The 21,672-nt window shown below is 46.1% G+C and overlaps 1 protein-coding gene across 1 annotated transcript in view; it reads right to left on the bottom strand.

The window, feature by feature from the left end:
• The window catches only part of CEP112 (centrosomal protein 112), a 398,710-nt gene that overhangs the window by 174,776 nt on the left and 202,262 nt on the right, over positions 1-21,672 (bottom strand). Inside the window, exons 18-19 of the mRNA XM_082272104.1 lie at positions 20,121-20,228; positions 13,349-13,531 (exon numbers count right to left, since the gene is read on the bottom strand). Coding sequence (XP_082128230.1) covers positions 13,349-13,531; positions 20,121-20,228 — 291 coding nt within the window. The remainder of the gene's footprint in view (positions 1-13,348; positions 13,532-20,120; positions 20,229-21,672) is intronic.

Raw genomic sequence — 21,672 nt, 5'->3', positions numbered from 1 at the left:
CAGGCCCTGTACCAACCAGCCACCCACAGCCCCTGTGCCAGCCAGCCACCCACCACAGGGTGCCAGTCAGCCAGCCACCACAGAGTGCCAGCCAGCCACCACAGGGTGCCAGCCAGACAGCCACCCACAGACAGGGTGCCAGACAACCAGCCACACACAGGCCCTGTACCAACCAGCCACCCACACCCCCTGTGCCAGCCAGCCACCCACCCACCACAGGGTGCCAGTCAGCCAGCCACCACAGAGTGCCAGCCACCACAGGGTGCCAGACAGACAGCCACCCACAGACAGGGTGCCAGACAACCAGCCACCCACAGGCCCTGTACCAACCAGCCACCCACAGCCCCTGTGCCAGCCAGCCACCCACCACAGGGTGCCAGTCAGCCAGCCACCACAGAGTGTCAGCCAGCCACCACAGGGTGCCAGCCAGACAGCCACCCACAGACAGGGTGCCAGACAACCTGCCACACACAGGCCCTGTACCAGCCAGCCACCCACAGGCCCTGTACAAGGCAGCCACCCACAGGCCCTGTACCAACAAGCCAACCACAGTCCCTGTGCCAGCCAACCACCCACCACAGCGTGCCAGTAAGCCACCCACAGACAGGGTGCCAGCCAGCCAGCCACCCACAGACAGGGTGCCAGACAGCCACCCACAGGCCCTGTACCAGCCAGCCCCAGGCACTGTACCAGCAAGCCACCCACATGCCCTGTACCAGCCAGCTGCCCACAGGCCCTGTACAAGCTAGCCACCCACAGCCCCTGTGCCAGCCACCCACCTACCCCAGGGTGCCAGCCAGCCACCCACCACAGGGTGCCAGCCAGCCACCCACCACAGGTTGCCACCCACCCACCTACCACAAGGTGCCAGCCAGCCACCCACCTACCACAAGGTGCCAGCCAGCCACCCACCACAGGGTGCCAGCCAACCACCCACCACAGGGTGCCAGCCAACCATTAAGCATTAAACAAAAAATAACATGTTCAGTACCAGATTTGTGTCAAAAATTGTCTTTATTTTTCAAAACTTTAAATGTACAAAATATCGACCCATATCAGCCGATACCGATACGTTGTGACCAAAATATCGGTATCGGCCCTGAAAAAAACATATCGGCCTATCCCTAAACTAAACCCATCGATTTAGCGGTTTCAAGTTACATTTCTAGAATTCCGGGATTGCTAAATGTCACATTTACTTGTGTCTTCACCCAAACTGTCAAACCATCAAATGGCTGGAGTCATAACTGATCACACGTGCAGCGCCATGGCAGTTTCAGATCAAACAGAAGCAGCTTCCTTGGCTGTAAAGGATAGGAGGGCTTAATTCCGTTTTAAGGCTGTCAGCAGATCGGCCGCTACAAACTCAGCAGTGCCTAAAAATGCCTAAAAATAGAGAGCAACTGAGCATGTGCAGAGCGGGGTGAGACAGTCTATTACTAGATTTTATACAGTATAGGCACTAATTTTTAATAATTTACATAGCTATACCTGCAGAAGGGGCCGGCCTGAAATGATCTAGTAGGACTTAATTTTATGACTTAACTTCTGCTTTAAGTAGCGGCTCTGAGTCTGCTGACATCACATCCAAGATGGCTGCACCTAACAGCAGTCTCAGGGCTTTTGGATGTCCACACAAGGGAGGTTCTCAGAGGTACATAGCATGCATAACCAATGTAAATGAACATTTTGAGAACATTTTTGTTGAATGAATGGTCTGGGGACAAGACCCTACAGGGTGACGTTTTAAGGCACTGGATTAGGAGGGCACTAGGGGCTGGAAGCACTGGGAAATGGGAGAAGGAGGGAAGGGGTGGTAGATTAAAAGGGAAGGAGTTTAGCTACTAGTGGCTGGAGCAGAGGTGTTTAGGCACTGGGGGCTTTAGGCAAGATATTTAAGACTGGGGGCTGGAGGGGAGGTGTTTAGGCACTGGAGGGCAATAGGGGAAGGCGTTTAGGCAATAGGAAGTGGAAGAAAGGAGGCAGGCACAGTGGATAAAAGGTAAGTAGTTTAGGTACTGTGGGCTGGTGGGGAGTTGTTTGGGCACTGGGGACTGGAGGGGAGGTGTTCAGACACTAGAGGCTGGAGGAGAGGTGTTTAGGTACTGAGGGGCAGTGTTTAGGTACTGGGGTGCTGGGGGGGAGGTGTTTAGGCACTGGGGGGCATTGGGTGCTGAAGGGGAGGTGTTTAAGCAATGGAGGGCTGGAGGGGAGATGTTTAGGTACTGGGGGGGTTGGAGGGGAGGTGTTTAGGCACTGGGTGCTGTGGGGGGGGTGTTCAAGCACTGGGGGCTGGAGGGGAGGTGTTTAGGTAATTGGGGACTGGAGGGGAGATGTTTAGGTAATTGGGGACTGGAGGGGAGATGTTTAGGTACTGGGGGGGTTGGAGGGGAGGTGTGTTTAGGCACTGGGTGCTGTGGGGGGGGGGGGGGTTAAGCACTGGGGGCTGGAGGGGAGGTGTTTAGGTAATGGGGGGCTGGAGGGGAGATGTTTAGGTAATTGGGGGCTGGAGGGGAGATGTTTAGCCACTGGGTGCTGGAGGAGAAGTGTTTAGGCAATGTTGCTGGAGGGGAGGTGTTTAGGCACTGGGTGCTGGAGGGGAGGTGTTTAGGCACTGGGTGCTGGAGGGGAGGTGTTTAGGCACTGGGTGCTGGAGGGAAAGTTGTTTAGGCATTAGGAGCTGGAACAGGAGATATTTAGGCAATGGGGGGCTGAATTGGGAGGCGTTTAGGCATTGGGTGCTGTGTGGTAGGTGTTTGGGCAGCTTACAGAAACGGTTCCCAATTCATAGTAGAATGTAGAACACACAGTTAAAGAAATCTGAAAGCTGAAATATTGAGTCACCCTCCTATTAAATCTTGTGGCTGAGGGTGTGCAAATCACAAGGCTGGGTGAACAGAATTATAATTTTAACATTTAACACATTTATTTAAACTGATAATTTAACGGTTTGCCCGGAGTTTGACTTTAGGATTTAGGGCCACCCAAAATTTGCCAACACACTCCAAGGCTTCTATGGACCACCATGACAGTCAGTATATTGTATGCTCACTTTAAGAGAATTTCATCCAAAACTGATACCTTGGGTGGCTGCAGGCAAGTTGAAATGGCTCAATAGCCCCAATAGCAGGGGTGGTAAATCTGCAGAGCCAATTTCCTTCAGTAAACTATAGCTGTTGTCAAGATTCTTCGTAACATTTCTACTGATGGCAACAAAAAACTCAGGTTCCCCTATTACCTTTACATCCCAATATTATACTGGAGGAAGTTCATTTTCATGGTAAACAACCATTTAATGCTTTTCGGATCACTACACTCTACAGTGGGGATCGAAAGTTTGGGCACCTTAGGTAAAAATTTGTATTAATGTGCATAAAGAAGCCAAGGAAAGATGGAAAAATCTCCAAAAGGCATCAAACTACAGATTAGACATTCTTATAATATGTCAACAAAAGTTAGATTTTATTTCCATCATTTACACTTTCAAAATTACAGAAAACAAAAAAAAATGCTGTCTGCAAAAGTTTGGGCACCCTGCAGAATTTATAGCATGCACTGCCCCCTTTGCAAGGCTGAGACCTGCCAGTGTCATGGATTGTTCTCAATCATCGTCTGGGAAGACCAGGGGATGTCAATCTCAAAGGTTTTAAATGCCCAGACTCATCTGACCTTGCCCCAACAATCAACACCATGGGATCTTCTAAACAGTTGTCTAGAAAACTGAAACTGAAAATAGTTGACGCTCACAAAGCTGGAGAAGGCTATAAGAAGATAGCAAAGCGTTTTCAGATGTCAATATCCTCTGTTCGGAATGTCATTAAGAAATGGCAGTCATCAGGAACAGTGGAAGTTAAAGCAAGATCTGGAAGACCAAGAAAAATATCAGACAGAACGGCTCGCAGGATTGTGAGAAAAACAATTCAAAACCCAAGTTTGACTGCACGATCCCTCCAGAAAGATCTGGCAGACACTGGAGTTGTGGTACACTATTCCACTATAAAGAGATACTTGTACAAATATGGTCTTCATGGAAGAGTCATCAGAAGAAAACCTCTTCTATGTCCTCACCACAAAAATCAGCATTTGAACTTGAACTTGAGCCTGATGCATTTTGGAAACAAGTTCTGTGGACCGATGAGGTTAAAATTGAACTTTTTGGCCGGAATGAGCAAAGGTACGTTTGGAGAAGAAGGGGCACAGAATTTAATGAAAAGAACCTCTGTCCAACTGTGAAGCATGGGGGTGGATCAATCATGCTTTGGGGTTGTATTGCAGCCAGTGGCACAGGGAATATCTCACGAGTAGAAGGAAAAATAGATTCAATAAAATTTCAGCAAATTTTGGATGGTAACTTGATGCCATCTGTGAAAAAGCTGAAGTTAAAGAGAGGATGGCTTCTACAAATGGATAATGATCCTAAACACACCTCGATATCCACGGGGGATTACATCAAGAGGCGTAAACTGAAGGTTTTGCCATGGCCTTCACAATCTCCTGACCTCAACATAATTGAAAATCTATGGATAGACCTTAAAAGAGCAGTGCGTGACAGACAGCCCAGAAATCTCAAAGAACTGGAAGACTTTTGTAAGAAAGAATGGGCAAAGATACCTCAAACAAGAATTAAGACTCTTGGCTGGCTACAAAAAGCGTTTACAAGCTGTTATACAAGGGGGCAGTACAAGATATTAACTCTGCAGGGTACCCAAACTTTTGCAGACGCCATTTTCTTGTTTTCTGTTATTTTCAAAGTGTAAATGATTGAAATAAAATCTAACTTTTGGTGACATATTATAAGAATGTCTAATCTGTAATTTGATGCCTTTTGGAGATTTTTCCATCTTACCTTGGCTTCTTTATGCACATTAATACAAATTTTTACCTGGGGTGCCCAAACTTTCCATCCCAACTGTATCTACATTAAGAGTTACAAAACGCGCCATTGTAAAACCAAAACAACCCTTGGCACCTTCACCATGGGTCACGTCCTTTCCAAGTACAATGTGAGATTGTGCAAAGACCTCTCCTGCCAAACATGGCCCTCAGAGACAGAGTAAGACGTCAGTAAAGATGGCAGGCAGATCTGGTTCATGCAGTTAATGATGATGATCATCAATTCAATGAAGAGGCACTCCACATTAACTCTGTCAATGTTAAAATTGTATAATATTTTAATTTTCACTTTAAATTTGAATTATTTCTAGCCTACTCCTATTAATCCAAATGATCTTGAATTTTAAAAACCTATTTTGTTAATAATCCCACGTTTATGTATTTGAATGCGGTGACACATATTCATTATGCCCCTTGAATGTGCACTTCTATATCACACATTTCACACAGCCTGCCTTCTAAATTTTAAAGGTGCTGAGAGGCATTTAGGAGGTGGAGCCAATAAAGGAATCAAAGTACCATGGGATATGTAGTCCTTAGATAATGAAAGTAAACCAAAGGAATGAACAGGAGGAGAGGCTGCAAGCATGCATTAATCTAGTGCAGCCTTTCTCAACCTTTTCAACACAGAGGAACCCTCAAAATAATTTTCAGGTCTCAGGGAACCCCTGCTAGAAATGACTATATCTGCAACTCATGATACATTAGTGTGATGGTCGGTGGGATGAACGCTCCTTACACTTGTGGACACTGGGGAGAATTACCTTCTTCCAGATAGCTAAAAAGATCAATGGTGTCAGTGGGAGCTTATCTGAAAGGCAGAAATTGCCCATTGCTCGAGGAACCTCCTAGCAACCTCTGGAGGAACCCTGGTTGAGAAACACGGACCTAGAAAGTTGTGGAAAGAGATGGCCAGCAGAAAGGTAATTGTGGATTGCCAAGAAAAACAATTGTTTTTACTGCTATGATAATGCTGATGTTATTGAATTAAAATGTATGCTGTGTATCTATTCATTGACGCAAGTCAACCTAGTGAAAGCTCCCCAACAAGCCCTTTTGGGTAAACCGATCGAGGGGGTACCTAAACATGCTAAACGCCTCATAGCCTTCATGTTCACGGCCGCTCGTTCATGGTGCAACTCCTGTAGTGCTGATTGAGCTACTCAAAGCCAAGCTGACCTGGATCATGATAAATGAACGGATGGTAGCGTTACTTAATGATAAGATGCGATTGTTTGACAAGACCTGGGACCCCTGGATCAGGTATTTGGCCGGCCCCCCTTAGGGGGGGAAACGCCGTTGTCCACTCGGACTGTGGGACTTGAAAGCTTGCCCCGCTTAGGGGAGACAGACCTGGATGCCGACCCCTCCTTTCCCGCCACTGCTGTTCCCTTTTCCCTTCCCCCGTTCCTTCCCTGCTGCCTTTTTCAATTTTCCGTGATCCTCCTTTCTTTCTTTTACTTCTTCCTCTTTATTTTCTCTTTTTTTTCAGTGCACTGACAGTTGGATGATGCCTCCCCTAGTCAAGTGTTCTATATTGGGGTTGGGGGCCGCCTCCCTCCTGGGGCGCAGTGAGTTCCCGTAGGGGCGCCGGGCCCGGGTCAGCCGACCTTTAGTGTGGAAGAGTGGGGGCTCTGTTTCTACCTCGATTTTAATCGATATATTACTGTTTCTACTGTATTTTTTTTGTTTCTATATATATATATTTATATATTTCATGTTCCGAACAAGCTGTACCACTTTATATTTGTATGGCTGAGCTGTGTTGGCTCATTTTGCACTGTTATGACTTTTATTCTTTTTTGCGAAAACTCAATAAAAATATTGAAAAATAAAAAAAATAAAATGTATGCTGTGACAAGAGATCTTCTTTTAATGATATTTAACCAAAGCCCTAACCTTGTCCCCTGCCAGTAGTGGAAGGCAAAAGTGAAAAAGCATCAAAATAACATAATGTCAATAATGGTGGAAAACCCAAAGAAGAAGTGGTATAATTTAGAAAAGCATTTCAAAATCTGGTGGATCATGAGACCTACTAATAGTGTATTTATATAAAAAAAAAAAGTTTCTTGACAAAGTGGGAGGTATATAGCTCCATAAAGTAATACTGGCAGAACGACCACAAAGAGATAATCAGATCGAATTCCGGACAGAGACGGCACATTCTATAGTTTTGGTGAAGATATACTTAAAGAAAGTTCTTCAGAGACTGGAAAGTCTTTGGGTCCAGCAAAGTTAGCCAATAAAAGGTATCACTACAACGGTTCTGCATTGGTCCAGTGGTGAAAGATACACAGAAAGTTCTTCAAAAAGGTCAAGTGAACAGAAATGCATAGAAAGTTCTTAAAAGTTTAGACAGTCTTTAGTTCCATAGCAGATGATAGCAGAATGGTTTTGAGAGACTATGGAGTTGGCATGTACAGTGTGGATAGTAACAGAAGGTTCTTAGGAGACTGGAAGGTTTATAATGCCTCGTTTCCACTGAGCGGAACGGGTTGGGTCGGTACAGTTTGGATGGGTTCGAATGGGTCGGTCTATTCAGGTGAGCGTTTCCACTGCAAGTCGGGCCACCAGGGACCATGCGGGGTTTACACCAAATGAGGTGTTTGTTTTGCTCTTTCATTTGACGTGAGCATTGATGGTTTCCTGTCCGCCAATCAGTGGACTCTATCATGTGACGCCAGTAGCTCCGCCCTACCGTACCATTTCCTATGGCCCTACATCTGAAGCAGGACCAGGAATGGTGCGGTTTGGTTCGGTTGTATGGCCCACTTTCATAATGGAAACACTCAAATTAGCGTACCGTACCGAACCGATCCGCTCAGTGGAAACGAGGCATTAGTCCACTATAGATGTACAACGAAGGTTCTTGAGATACTGAAAGGCACTAGCGTAGAATTTACAATTCTTGATAGAACGGAGGGCCTACAATTCAATGTAGAGGTATCAACAGAATACTGAAGGACTGATATGTGATGTTTATAAAAGATAATACAGTTTAATGAAAAGTGTTTGGTCCAACTGGTCCATAATAGACAATAATGGAGGATTTGTAGAGATTTTTGGAACTCTAGGATGAGTAAAGTGGTACTGATAAAAGGTTTCTGAATGACTAGTAGGTCTAAAAGTCCACTAAAGGCATGGTGTCAGAATGTTCCTGCTTGAGTGATTGGGCCTGTAAGCAGGTTGCCGAAAGAACTTATTTTCCCACAAGGCTCACAAAAAGATATATACCTTATAGTAATGAAATGTTCTTTTAAAGTGGCACACATCAGCAGTTCAAGTCTCATGCATAACTGAATGTATATAGCTTTGTTGAACTGGGTGGACTTGTGTCTTTTTTCAACCAGATTAACTACGTGACTATATACTAGATATACATATCGTACACTATAGGCCAGGGGCCTCCAAACTTTCTAAACAAAGGGCCAGTTTACTGCCCTTTAGACCTTAGGGGAGCCAAATTGTGGCACATGGGAGCAGAAAAACGCAATATAGAACTTTAGAATAATGCCCCAACTATGGTGTCAATGAGAAGAATAATGTCCCATCATTGGTGTCAGTGGGAGGAATAGTGCCCCATCAATGGTGTCAGTGGGAGGAATAGTGCCTCATCATTGGTGTCAGGTGAGGGAACAGTGCCTCATCATTGGTGTCAGTGGAGAATAGTGCCCCATCAATGGTGTCAGTGGGAGGAATAGTGCCTCATCATTGGTGTCAGTGGAGAACAGTGCCTCATCATTGGTGTCAGTGGGAAGAATAGTTCATCATTGATGTCAGTAGGAGGAAAAGTGCCCCATCATCGGTGTCAGTGGAAGTAATAGTGCATCATATACGTGGGAGAACTAGTGTCCCAATTGCCAGATAGGAAAGGGCCTCATCTGTCTCCCGGGCCGCAGTTTAGAGACCACTGCAATAGACTAAATGGGACTATAAAATACATTTTCTGCTCTTAAGAAATTATAAATATTTAACTAGACCAGAGTTACTAATAAACCCCAAACCATCATAAATATAACACAAAAACATGCATAATACCAAACATACACATAACCAAGATCATCTGATGAAAATTTATAAGAATTGTTACAACTTTAAGCTAATTCATACAAATTGGACACAATTAGAGAAGACTGTTGGCGGAAGAACCAAGTCTATAAAAATTGCAAATGACCTAATTAAAAATGATGTAAGCTACAGGTATATTATGTCAAAAGAACTACCAAATATTCCTGAAGAAGGGCAATTCCTCGAAACATGTTAAGAAGAACTGGCTAATTATGGTTAAGATTACATCATCTTATGGAGGGCACTATATAGTGCTAAAATCATATAGTAGTCCAGTTTTGAGTGTTGTAAATGCGATCTTTTCAGGCAGGATTTGTTCGTCTACAAGATTTTATATTGTTTGTAAATAAAATATGTTGGTTTTAATCTATACAAATTGTTGGTATGTCTATAGCAGTACCATGAAAGTCCATTTTGCCTTAACCACATCTTTTTGTATACCAAATAAGATAACGTAACCCAATAAAGATTATTACAAGGTTACGCATGGCTGGTAACAACATCAGCCTCAGAGGTGACACACAAATCTTTTATCTCACTTTTGGACTTACAATCCAACCAGTTATGACAGGCTGCCATAAAACGTGTTTTAAAATATTGACCAAGATCATGATAAATGAGAGGATGGTGGCCTTGCTTAATGACAAGATGCGCTTATTTGAAAAAACTTGGGACCCCTGGATGAGATATCTGGCTGCTCCTCCTTAGGTGGGGAGAACAGTTGACCTTTTGGATCACGTAACTTGGATGTGTATCCCGATTCGGTGATAAGGACCTGGACACCGTCCCCTCCTTTTCTCACCGCTACTGCTCCCTTTTACTACCCATTTCCTACTGCTCTTACCCTTCTTTCCTTTATTTCTGGATCCCACTTTCTTTCTTTGATTATAGGTTCTAATGCCAGTCACACAGATTTTAATGACAGAGGACCATGGTTGGTCCGAGGTAGCCGTTGACCATGGCCTCTGCCCTGGCTCAGTGCACAGAAAGGTTTCTTGTGGAATGGCAGTTGGTAGACGCCTCCCCCAGCCAAGTAGGCGACATTGGGGTTGGGGGGCCGCCTTCCCTTATGGGCGCAGTAAGCTCCCATAGGGGTTACCGAAGGGGTAGGCGGCGGGGCCCGGGCCAGCCGACCTTGAGACTGAAGGATTGGGGCCTATACCTATGTTACAGTTTAATGCAATATCCCACTGTTTACATTTTTCCAGTTTTATATCTACTGTTTTGAAGATGCTGTATTATTTCTTTATTTAATGGCATTGACCTGACGGCATACTTTGCACTGTTGTGACTTTTTTCATGAAAATTCAATAACAATATTGAAATATAAAATATTGACCAATACAACAAATTGCCAATTTTTTCATGAAAATTAAATTCAATAAAGATATTGAAATATAAAATATTGACCAACACAACAAATTGCCAATTTTTTTCATGAAAATTCAATAAAAATATTAAAATATAAAATATTGACCAATACAACGAATTGCCAATTTTTGCCCAGAGTTTGTGTCTTTATTCCTACTAAAATCCATTGCAAATTTTGTAACCTAATTTACGGCCTGTATGCTTGACATGGTCTACCATTCTGGATCTTCCTTAATGGTCTACCATTCTGGATCTTCCTTAATGGTCTACCATTCTGGATCTTCCTTAATGGTCTACCATTCTGGATCTTCCTTAATGGTCTACCATTCTGGATCTTCCTTAAAAAATCAATAAGTCGGGTATAATAAACAAATACTGACCAAAATATATCCATCCTGCAATATTTGAGAGTATAAAATTTTAGTCCCAAATGTTTTACCCCATGGCATTAAATCGAATCTTGGTTTTACCATTGGCCTTGGCCTTTGAAGCATTACAAGCAAACTATACATGGAAGAGCCATCTTGTATCTAGGTCGGCACCATTTTGTCCTTCATCCACCCTGACAAGCTTCAATCATGTTATGTATGAAATTTCCAAAATTCAGCTTTATTACCTCTTCCCTAAACATTAGGGACCTTGCTGTTCTCTAAACCTTTCTGTTGTAGAAGTCATTCCATAAAAAACACAGGTATCGCTAATATGATTATATGTTCTAATGCCTACCACAGAGATTTTAATGACAGAGGACCATGGTTGGTCCGAGGTAGCCGTTGACCATGGCCTCTGCCCTGGCTCAGTGCACAGAAAGGTTTCTTGTGGAATGGCAGTTGGTAGACGCCTCCCCCAGCCAAGTAGGCAACATTGGGGTTGGGGGGCCGCCTTCCCTCCTGGGCGCAGTAAGCTCCCATAGGGGTGCCAGAGGGGCCGGGGCCCGGGCCAGCCGACCTTGAGACTGAAGGATTGGGGGCTATACCTATGTTACAGTTTAAGCCAATATCCCACTGTTTACATTTTTCCAGTTTTATATCTACTGTTTTGAAGATGCTGTATTATTTCTTTATTTAATGGCCTTGACCTGACGGCATACTTTGCACTGTTGTGACTTTTTTCATAAAAATTCTATAAAAATATTGAAATATAAAATATTGACCAACACAACAAATTGCCAATTTTTTCATGAAAATTCAATAAAAATATTGAAATATAAAATATTGACCAATACAACGAATTGCCAATTTTTTCATGAAAATTCTATAAAAATATTGAAATATAAAATATTGACCAATACAACAAATTGCCAATTTTTTCATGAAAATTCAATAAAAATATTGAAATATAAAATATTAACCAACACAACAAATTGCCAATTTTTTCATGAAAATTCAATAAAAATATTGAAATATAAAATATTGACCAATACAACGAATTGCCAATTTTTTGCCCAGAGTGTGTGTCTTTATTCCTACTAAAATTCATTGCAAATATTGTAACCTAATTTACGGCCTGTATGCTTGACATGGTCTACCATTCTGGATCTTCCTTAATGGTCTACCATTCTGGATCTTCCTTAATGGTCTACCATTCTGGATCTTCCTTAATGGTCTACCATTCTGGATCTTCCTTAAAAAATCAATAAGTCGGGTATAATAAACAAATACTAACCAAAATATATCCATCCTGCAATATTTGAGCGTATAAAATTTTAGTCCCCAATGTTTTACCCCCATGGCATTAAATTGAATCTTGGTTTCACCATTGGCCTTGGCCTTTGAAGCATTACAAGCAAACTATACATGGAAGAGCCGTCTTGGATCTAGGTCGGCACCATTTTGTCCTTCATCCACCTTGACAAGCTTCAATCAGGTTATGTATCAAATTTCCAAAATTCAGCTTTATTACCTCTGCCCTAAACATTAGGGACCTTGCTGTTCTCTAAGCCTTTCTGTTGCAGAAGGCATGCCACATTACAAAACACCGGTATCGCTAATATGCCAAAAAAAATGAATGGTAGACCTCACCATTTACTAACGGGAATGTGTTTTCAGATATCGAACCTATATATAGCATCAATAAACGTATAGATGATTGTGTACAAGACTTGTCATTAAACAGATAATCCAAGAAAACCTCATCACTAACGATTTATAAAAGCCCTGTCATATGGTTACCGTGCGACCGGTGCAGACACAGCAGGTTCCCGGCACGAGAAGCCGCGCGTATCACCATTTACAGGCAGAAATATCTATTGGCGGATTTGCCCGGGCCTTGTAGAGAAGGTGCTGTGTGTTTGGAAGATAACATGGGGAGATATTTGGAGGGTTTTGGATAAGAAATGGATATTGTCCTCGCTGACAGTGTCTGTTTGGTCTGCGAGTCTGAAGCATCAAATGAGACCACAGTTGGGGGTTATTCTGCAGACTGGCTTCCAACAGGGAGCGCACAGATGGATGCTGGGAGGGTAGCGGAGCAGGTGTGCTGCTGCGATATGGGTATCGTACTATCTGAATGGGCGGCAGGTTGTGATAGATGTTCGGTTCGTGAGATGGAGACCCAGTGTGGGCATCAGGAGAGGTTCCTTTGCCCCTCTGACTACTGGCAGGTAAAGCTGGAATGTGAAGTATCACAACTGAAACTGATGGCAGGGCCGGTGAGGCAGATGGTTTATTGAGCTCTGCATTACACACCCCCCCCCCAACACTAAGCCAATCTACTAGGGAAGAAAGGCAGGCCGAATATCAAGGCACCATGCGAGGCTTAATCCAGCTACCTGTGGTGTCACACACAGCACGGGGGCGACTAGATAAACATTGGATGAGGAAGACGGCTTAAACGTCACCAGTGCAAGTGGCTGCTTATCAGGGACGCTGCCAATTAAAACAAAATAATTGGGGTAACTAATATTAACCTGCGCCCAGACGGGGGGGAAGCCATGGCGTTAATCTCCAGCCGAAGAGCAAGCGCCGGAGCCGTGGAGGCGAGTCAGCGGCACGCAACGCGTTGCATTTGGGGTTACCTTTGCGTCTTTGTCTCTCCACGCCTGCATCTTCTTCTCGTGTTCGGAGACGGTATTCTGGAGCTGCCTGTCCAGCCGATCGATCTCCCGTTCATGGTCCTTCATGATACCCTCCTTCTCGGTACTGTGCTGCTGGAAGAGGTAAGTCTTCTCCTGTTCATGCTCAAGCTTCAGTTCCACAATCTGATTGGACAATGGAATGTACAGTGCATTACTGGAATATCCCTGTCACCATGACAACACATGCAGACCCCAGTTTCTGCCCCCACCCACCTATTCCAGACACCACCTTGTGGCACGACTTTTGAAAAATTAATGTCATATGTAGGACACACACACACATGGAAGAGGTCATCAAAACTCATGGAGAAACGTCCTACGTCACACACAACTCAAAGCTCTCTGGGTCCCTGGGTTTTCCCATCTCGAAACCGCAAAGAGAACAAAATACATGCAACTCCCAAACCTAAGAGACATCTTAGGGCAAAAAATAACGGTAGCCGACGGGACCCCTAATTTTCAACCTATATAGAAATATTGCCGTGACGCGGCCGAGACGACAAATGGTTAACCCTCCCGGTTGAGTCGTGAAATCGGCCCTTGAGGGTTTTAAAATGGGTGTAAAAAGCACTAAATGCGCGGTTTGTAATCTGTACGGGGGAAGATTAATGAGTGCAAGCTCGGGATAAAGTACAGTTGTCATTTTTTTTATCTTCAAAAGATAATTAAGAAAAGAAAGGCCTATTATGTCCTTGTCAGTTACTGTATAGTGCCACGGAGGGGAGAACGTGTTCCTAGCGGGGCACCTGCTGTGCTCATGGCTGCACCATGGCTTCTGAGAAAGCCTTCTATTCTCAGGATCTTTTCCCAGTCGCCGTCATGCTGGATGCTGTGACCTCCGCCAGTCGCAGCTTCTCCCAGCTGGGTGTGAATAAGGGGGGCAGGGGGGGGACGAGATGAAGGCCCAGACTGCTTTCTCTTTGATATTAATCCTCCCAGACTGGCGATAAAGGCACCCTACCTGGCCTGTTCTGTACAAGCATCCAGGCAGCCTTTGAAGTGGAGTCTGCAGGAAGCCGGCCTCTCCGCCATCCGCAGGCCTCACAGCTGCTGCTCCCAGTCACTAGCGTTTCTCTTCAGTTTTGGTGGATTTTGGGAAGAGATGAAGAGGAAAAAAAAGGAAGGCGGCCGATTATCAACACCATATCTCTCTTCTCAACGTCCAGCGTGAGAATCCGAACGACTCTTCCAAACTTGATCCTGTTTTGCGAGAATAGAAAGACCCCGGAACCATAAGGCACAGCTGCCTCGTCTCTTTCTGCAGGTGTCTATGCGGCTGGGATGGGGGGGACGGAGGGAAAGGGACCCGATTCCACAATGTTTGCAATGGGCTGCGCGCCGCATCAGTCTGAATTCAAACGTTTTATGGGGGGGAAAAAAAAAAGAGGCGTATACACCGGGGGAATGATATGGAAATTATACCGGCACTGCGATTTACTATTCGCTATGTTTTGTGTTATGTTGATAGAGGGGGTGGGGGGTGAACAAGGGGACAGGTGGCTCCGTCTAGGGCTTGGCCTCCTTATATCATCACTTTATATATCAGCCTCCATAAATATTGACAGAAAATCCCTTCTACTAACCCCACGTATATCTACAACGCTTATACCACAATCTCCTAATGGGCTCGGCCAAAAGGTGCAAACGGGACGACCCCTGCATGAAATGATGTACTGTACATGGATACTTTATTACTGAAAAAGAAAAGACACCCAGCTATGCATGATGTGCTGTATATGATACAATGTTCTAGGGTTCAATTGACCCAACGTGGAGAGGATGGACAGTTAAACTATACTGGTAAGATCCCCATGTGGAGTTCCTGGGTCTGCACACCTGCTGTGCCCATTATGAGGGGTTCCCACCATCCCTGTGCTGAGTTCCTGGGTCTGTACACCCGCTGTGCCCATTATGAGGGGTTCCCACCATCCCTGTGATGAGTTCCCATGTATATACACCTGCTGTGCCCATTATGAGGGGTTCCCACCATCCCTGTGCTGAGTTCCTGGGTCTGTATACCCGCTGTTCCCATTATGAGGGGTTCCCCACAATCCCTGTGCTGAGTTCTCGGGTCTGTACACCTGCTGTGTCCATTCCGAGGGGTTCCCACCATCCCTGTGCTGAGTTCTCGGGTCTGTACACCTGCTGTGTCCATTCTGAGGGGTTCCCACCATCCCTGGGCTGAGTTCCCGGGTCTGTACACCTGCTGTGCCCATTATGAGGGGTTCCTATCATCCCTGTGCTGAGTTCCCGGGTCTGTACCCCCGCTGTGCCCATTATGAGGGGTTCCCACCATCCCTGGGCTGAGTTCCCGGGTCTGTACACCTGCTGTGTCCATTCTGAGGGGTTCCCACCATCCCTGGGCTGAGTTCCCGGGTCTGTACACCTGCTGTGCCCATTATGAGGGGTTCCTATCATCCCTGTGCTGAGTTCCCGGGTCTGTACCCCCGCTGTGCCCATTATGAGGGGTTCCCACCATCCCTGGGCTGAGTTCCCGGGTCTGTACACCTGCTGTGCCCATTATGAGGGGTTCCCCACCATCCCTGTGCTGAGTCCCTGGGTCTGTACACCTGCTGTGCCCATTATGAGGGGTTCCCCACCATCCCTGTGCTGAGTTCCTGGGTCTGTACACCTGCTGTGCCCATTATGAGGGGTTCCCCACCATCCCTGTGCTGAGTTCCTGGTTCTGTTCACCTGCTGTGCCCATTATGAGGGGTTCCCACTATCCCTGTGCTGAGTTTCTGGGTCTGTACACAGGGGAGGACTGGGCCAGGGGGCAGGGGGGCAATTGCCCCCTGGGCTGCTCTGATGCCCCATAAGAAGGCTGCACTGCTTCTGCCACAGACATGCCTAAAGGATTCCTGGTGAAGAAAAGTAAAAAGCCCCCACCGCTGACCTACTGAGTGCGGGATAAAGACAAGGACAGAGCGCAGCCCTCCCCCCAGCATGGATGGTGTAAGCTGTGTCTGAGCAGAGGCCGGTGTCATGCCCCAATGGAGACTCTCCTCCTCCTGCCAGCCCCGACCGAGCTGTCCAAATTCCCCCCAACCGCCCCTGCTGGCCAGGTCGGGAAACCAGATTTGGCAGTAGAGTACCTGGAGCGGAGTAGAGAGTACCTGGAGCGGAGCTTCAGCCTGGAATGGGGGTCAGGAGGAGGCCGGAAAGAGAGAGAGTGGGAGGGGGGCCGAGTCGCTGCACCATGGGCCTATAGTTTGTACTTGCCCCCTGGGCTGAACGTTGCCAGTCAGCCCTTGTCTGTACACCTGCTGTGCCCATTATGAGGGGTTCCCACCATCCCTGTGCGGAGTTCCCAGGTCTGTACACCTGCTGTGCCCATTATGAGGAGTTCCCTCCATCCCTGTGCAGAGTTCCCGGGTCTGTACACCCGCTGTGCTCATTACAAGGGGTTCCCACCATCCCTGCATTGAGTTCCCGGGTCTGTACACCTGCTGTGCCCATCCTGAGGGGTTCCCACCATCCCTGCTGAATTTTTATTAATTACGGAAAATGTAACAAGAGGAGCTAGACCACCCAAAGGAGATGCAGGAGAAAAGTCAGGAACTATGGAAGCAAAATAATACTGATGGGAGTTTAAGAAATCTTAGGAGCCAAATGGTGACTCAGCCCATTAGATTCCACCTAAAACTCAACTAAGTAGGGTGGAATGGCACTTTATAAAATTACTTCTATCTTAAAAAGTAAGATATAATTCCAAAACCAGAAACTGCTGTAACAATTAAATATCACAACATCCTATAAATGGCTGTGTATTCCCAACCCCCTATAAATGGCTGTGTATTCCCAACCCCCTCCCTCCACGCAGAGAATATTACTCAGGGCAGAATAGAGGAAGCATTTATTGCATCATGGCAGCTTGGTCTGCTTTTCTTGGTTCGGACCTTCTAAGGTGGGACATAAAGAAGTGTGGCCGTATCACGTGGGAGAAGCTTTTTTGAGACCACCAGTAGAGGGGTTTATAATAAAATATGAAATTGCTTTTTTGTTTTGCAAAGTGTGGATCCTGAAACTTTATAACAAATTATAAACGCTTTTATCAAAGAAACATCTTCAGTGAAATCCCATCAGTCGAAGTTTTCTATTGTGGCAAGTGGGGGGAAGTCTCTTCATGGTGGGAAGTGGGGGAAGTCTTTCCATGGTGGCAAGTGGGGGAAGTCTCTTCATGGTGGGAAGTGGGGGAAGTCTTTCCATGGTGGGAAGTGGGGGAAGTCTCTTCATGGTGGGAAGTGGGGGAAGTCTTTCCATGGTGGGAAGTAGGGGGAAGTCTCTCCATGGTAGGAAGTGGGGGAAGTCTTTCCATGGTGGGAAGTGGAGGAAGTCTTTCCATGGTGGCAAGTGGGGGAAGTCTCTTCATGGTGGGAAGTGGGGGGAAGTCTTTCCATGGTGGCAAGTGGGGGAAGTCTCTTAATGGTGGGAAGTGGGGGAAGTCTTTCCATGGTGGGAAGTAGGGGGAAGTCTCTCCATGGTAGGAAGTGGGGGAAGTCTTTCCATGGTGGGAAGTGGGGGAAGTCTTTCCATGGTGGCAAGTGGGGGAAGTCTTTCCATGGTGGCAAGTGGGGGAAGTCTCTTCATGGTTGGAAGTGGGGGAAGTCTTTCCATGGTGGCAAGTGGGGGAAGTCTCTTCATGGTGGGAAGTGGGGGAAGTCTTTCCATGGTGGGAAGTAGGGGGAAGTCTCTCCATGGTAGGAAGTGGGGGAAGTCTTTCCATGGTGGGAAGTGGAGGAAGTCTTTCAATAAGGGGAAAATCTTTCCATAGTGGGAAGTGGTGGGAAGTATTACCATGGTGGGAAGTGGGGGAAGTATTACCATGGTGGGAAGTGGGGGGAAGTCTTTCCATGGTGGGAAACAAGGGAAGTCTTTCCATTGTGGGAAGTGGGGGAAGTCTTTCAATAAGGGGAAAATCTTTCCATATTGGGAAGTGGGGGGAAGTATTTCCATGGTGGGAAGCAAGGGAAATTTTTCCATTGTGGGAAGTGGGGGAAGTCTTTCCATGGTGGGAAGTGGGGGAAGTCTTTCAATAAGGGGAAAATCTTTCCATAGTGGGAAGCGGGGGGAAGTATTTCCATGGTGGGAAACAAGGGAAGTCTTTCCATTGTGGGAAGTGGGGGGAAGTCTTTCCATGGTGGGAAGTGGGGGAAGTCTTTCCATGGTGGGAAGTGGATTAAGTCTTTCAATAAGGGGAAAATCTTTCCATAGTGGGAAGTGGTGGGAAGTATTACCATGGTGGGAAGTGGGGGGAAGTATTTCCATGGTGGGAAGCAAGGGAAATTTTTCCATTGTGGGAAGCAAGGGAAGTCTTTCCATGGTGGGAAGTGGGGGAAGTCTTTCAATAAGGGGAAAATCTTTCCATAGTGGGAAGCGGGGGGAAGTATTTCCATGGTGGGAAACAAGGGAAGTCTTTCAATAAGGGGAAAATCTTTCCATAGTGGGAAGCGGGGGGAAGTATTTCCATGGTGGGAAACAAGGGAAGTCTTTCCATTGTGGGAAGTGGGGGGAAGTCTTTCCATGGTGGGAAGTGGGGGGAAGTCTTTCCATGGTGGGAAGTGGGGGAAGTCTTTCAATAAGGGGAAAATCTTTCCATAGTGGGAAAGGGGGGGAAGTATTACCATGGTGGGAAGTGGGGGGAAGTATTTCTATGGTGGGAAGCAAGGGAAGTCTTTCCATTGTGGGAAGTGGGGGAAGTCTTTCCATGGTGGGAAGTGGGGGAAGTCTTTCAATAAGGGGAAAATCTTTCCATGGTGGGAAGTGGGGGGAAGTATTTACATGGTGGGAAGCAAGGGAAGTCTTTTCATTGTGGGAAGTGGGGGAAGTCTTTCCATGGTGGGAAGTGGGGGAAGTCCGTCCATGGTGGGAAGGCACGTGATTCAGTTTGCCAATTTTTTTCCTTACTTGCTCTGCCAATCTGTTCAATTTTTTACAGATTACATTCACATCAAAACTTTCCTCATCTGTGGGAAACTCGGGCAAAGTTTAGGAAATCTGCAGCCAAAGGAAAGGCCCAGCCTGGGAGCAGAGGGCAGATTGTAGGACGAGGAAGACGTGTGTAGAGCTCGGCTATGGACCTGCACACAGCGTTAACATTGTTCCCGCATTTGAAGGAGACTTTACGGCCTCAGCTGGGGTTATACAAACAAAACCACTGCAGCAGATTTATAAAAGGACAACAGGCCGCTGGCTGTGCGGAGCTGTGTGGTCCGGTGACACCACGCTGTGTGCGGGACACGGTTTTTGTAACCGCTCGCTTTAAAAAAGAGAAAAACAAATGACATCAGAAGATTCCCAAATGCCCTGAAGTCGAGGAGGAGACTTGAGGACAGGAAGAGCCATCACGTGTCCCAAAATGGAGGCCGGCACGGCCTTTGCATGAGTTCTGACTGCAGAAAGGACCCAAGATTCTACCCTATCAGCCATACCCAAGTTAGCAGTTACACAAGAGACAACATTAAGCATCCAATCAGAATCATGGGTTTCATGTCAGAAAGGAAAAAAGGTTTGTGCTGGTAAGATTGCTTCCAGTGCAGCATGGGATAAATAAAAGGGAAGATTGGATTGGCTGCTAGAAGAAACAAGATGTGCTTTTCTTTTACAAAATGATTTGTGAGATCTTAGGCAAAATAAATTCACTGGGCAGGAGGTCACATGACAGCAGCTAGCCAATCAAGTACCCCAGATATACACCCGGCATAGGTTGTACCTGCTGCTCGTATCTCTGTCTGACTTCTTCCAACTGCCGGATGAACTCTTTATTCTGCTTCTCACGGAGGGATTTTGATCGGCTCAAGTCCGCCTCCACCTTCTCCATCTACAATGAACACAAAATGAGATATTCAGTATGACAGCTTCCCTTGTACCCCAAGCAAACAATCGGATGACATTGTTCATCAAGCTAAAATAATTGGCACAGGTCTCTGTACCTTACTGCACACAGCAATGGGAATTCATTAGGAAAAATAAATCATCCACGCCTCGGCCATTTTGTCTGACATGGATCCCTAAACAAAAACCCATCTTCAGTCTTAGGGCTTATTTACACTTCGAATCTAACACACAATAAAAGCCCTTCTGCTTCAACATGCGTTTTTTATGCTTCTGTGATACTTCAGTGATGCTTCTTTGAAGCTTTAATGAAGCTTGGCAAATGCCCTGTGTGTGTGTGTTGGTTTTCGTTTAAAGGGGCATAGTAGAACCCCAGCTCAGTAGTATCCCCACTCAGCAGATCCCCAGCTCATTAGTACCCCTGCTTAGCAGATCCCCAGCTCACTGGTACCCTCGTTCAGCCAATCCTCAGTTTATTAGTACCCTCGTTCTGCAGATCCCCTGCTCAGTACCAGCTCCCCCCCTCAGTAGTATCCCACAGCTCTGCTGATCCCCCACTCAGAAGTAACACCCAGCTCTGCTAATCCCACCACTCAGTAGTAGTACCCAGCTCTGCTGATCCTCTGGTTTGCGGATCTTCCTCTCTCTCTCTGGTCCCTGCTCACCTCCTGCTATTTTGCTCCTATATTGCCCACATTGTGTTACATTGCTAATTTCTCCTGCTCTGGTCCCACAGCTCTGCTGATCCCCTGCTGCTCAGTCCTCACTCTCCAGTCCTGTTCATCTTTCGCTATAGTGTTCCCATGTTGCACACCATGCGTGTCGTCTGCTAGCTGCTCTGCTCCAGTCTGGACCCCGCTCACCTTTCTGCTGCTCCACTTCACACACCAGATGTGACATCTACTCCAGGCACTCCCAGAATATATACACATAAACCGGAAGTGACTGCTGATGACGTCTTTCTGGTTCGCTTGTTGGTTTCCCAGTGCATCCTGGAATATCTCATACCGGCAATACTTCCAAAACACAGCACCTGAAGCTTTTGAGCTGCTTCTATTCAGTTTTAGATTTGTTTTAAGTGAGCACTGACATAGGCTTTGGAGACACTTTGAAGTACTAAGAAAGCGACATGGGGTATCAATTTTGAAGCAAAGCAAACGCAAAGTGTATACAGGACTGTAAGGTAACCATTTTATTTAGAGAGAGGAGCACTTTAAAAAAGTGTGTCCAATGCCACATTTTGAAGCAAGTGTAAACAAGCCCTGACTATAGCATAGATATAGTGGCTTGGAAATCACCCAAGGTGGGCTGTCCCTTCACACACCCCTTCATAACATGACCCATAAATCCTCTGTGACCCCTGGTTACCCCCCCCCCCCCCAGACTGCAATGCCCACTAGATGACCTACAGAACACATTACAAGTACAGA

The sequence above is a fragment of the Pelophylax lessonae genome (genome assembly GCF_965119305.1).
Source record: "Pelophylax lessonae genome assembly, chromosome: 11".
NCBI lineage: Eukaryota > Metazoa > Chordata > Amphibia > Anura > Ranidae > Pelophylax > Pelophylax lessonae.
The sequence above is the reverse complement of the archived record's forward strand: the minus strand, read 5'-3'. Positions and strand labels throughout refer to the sequence as shown.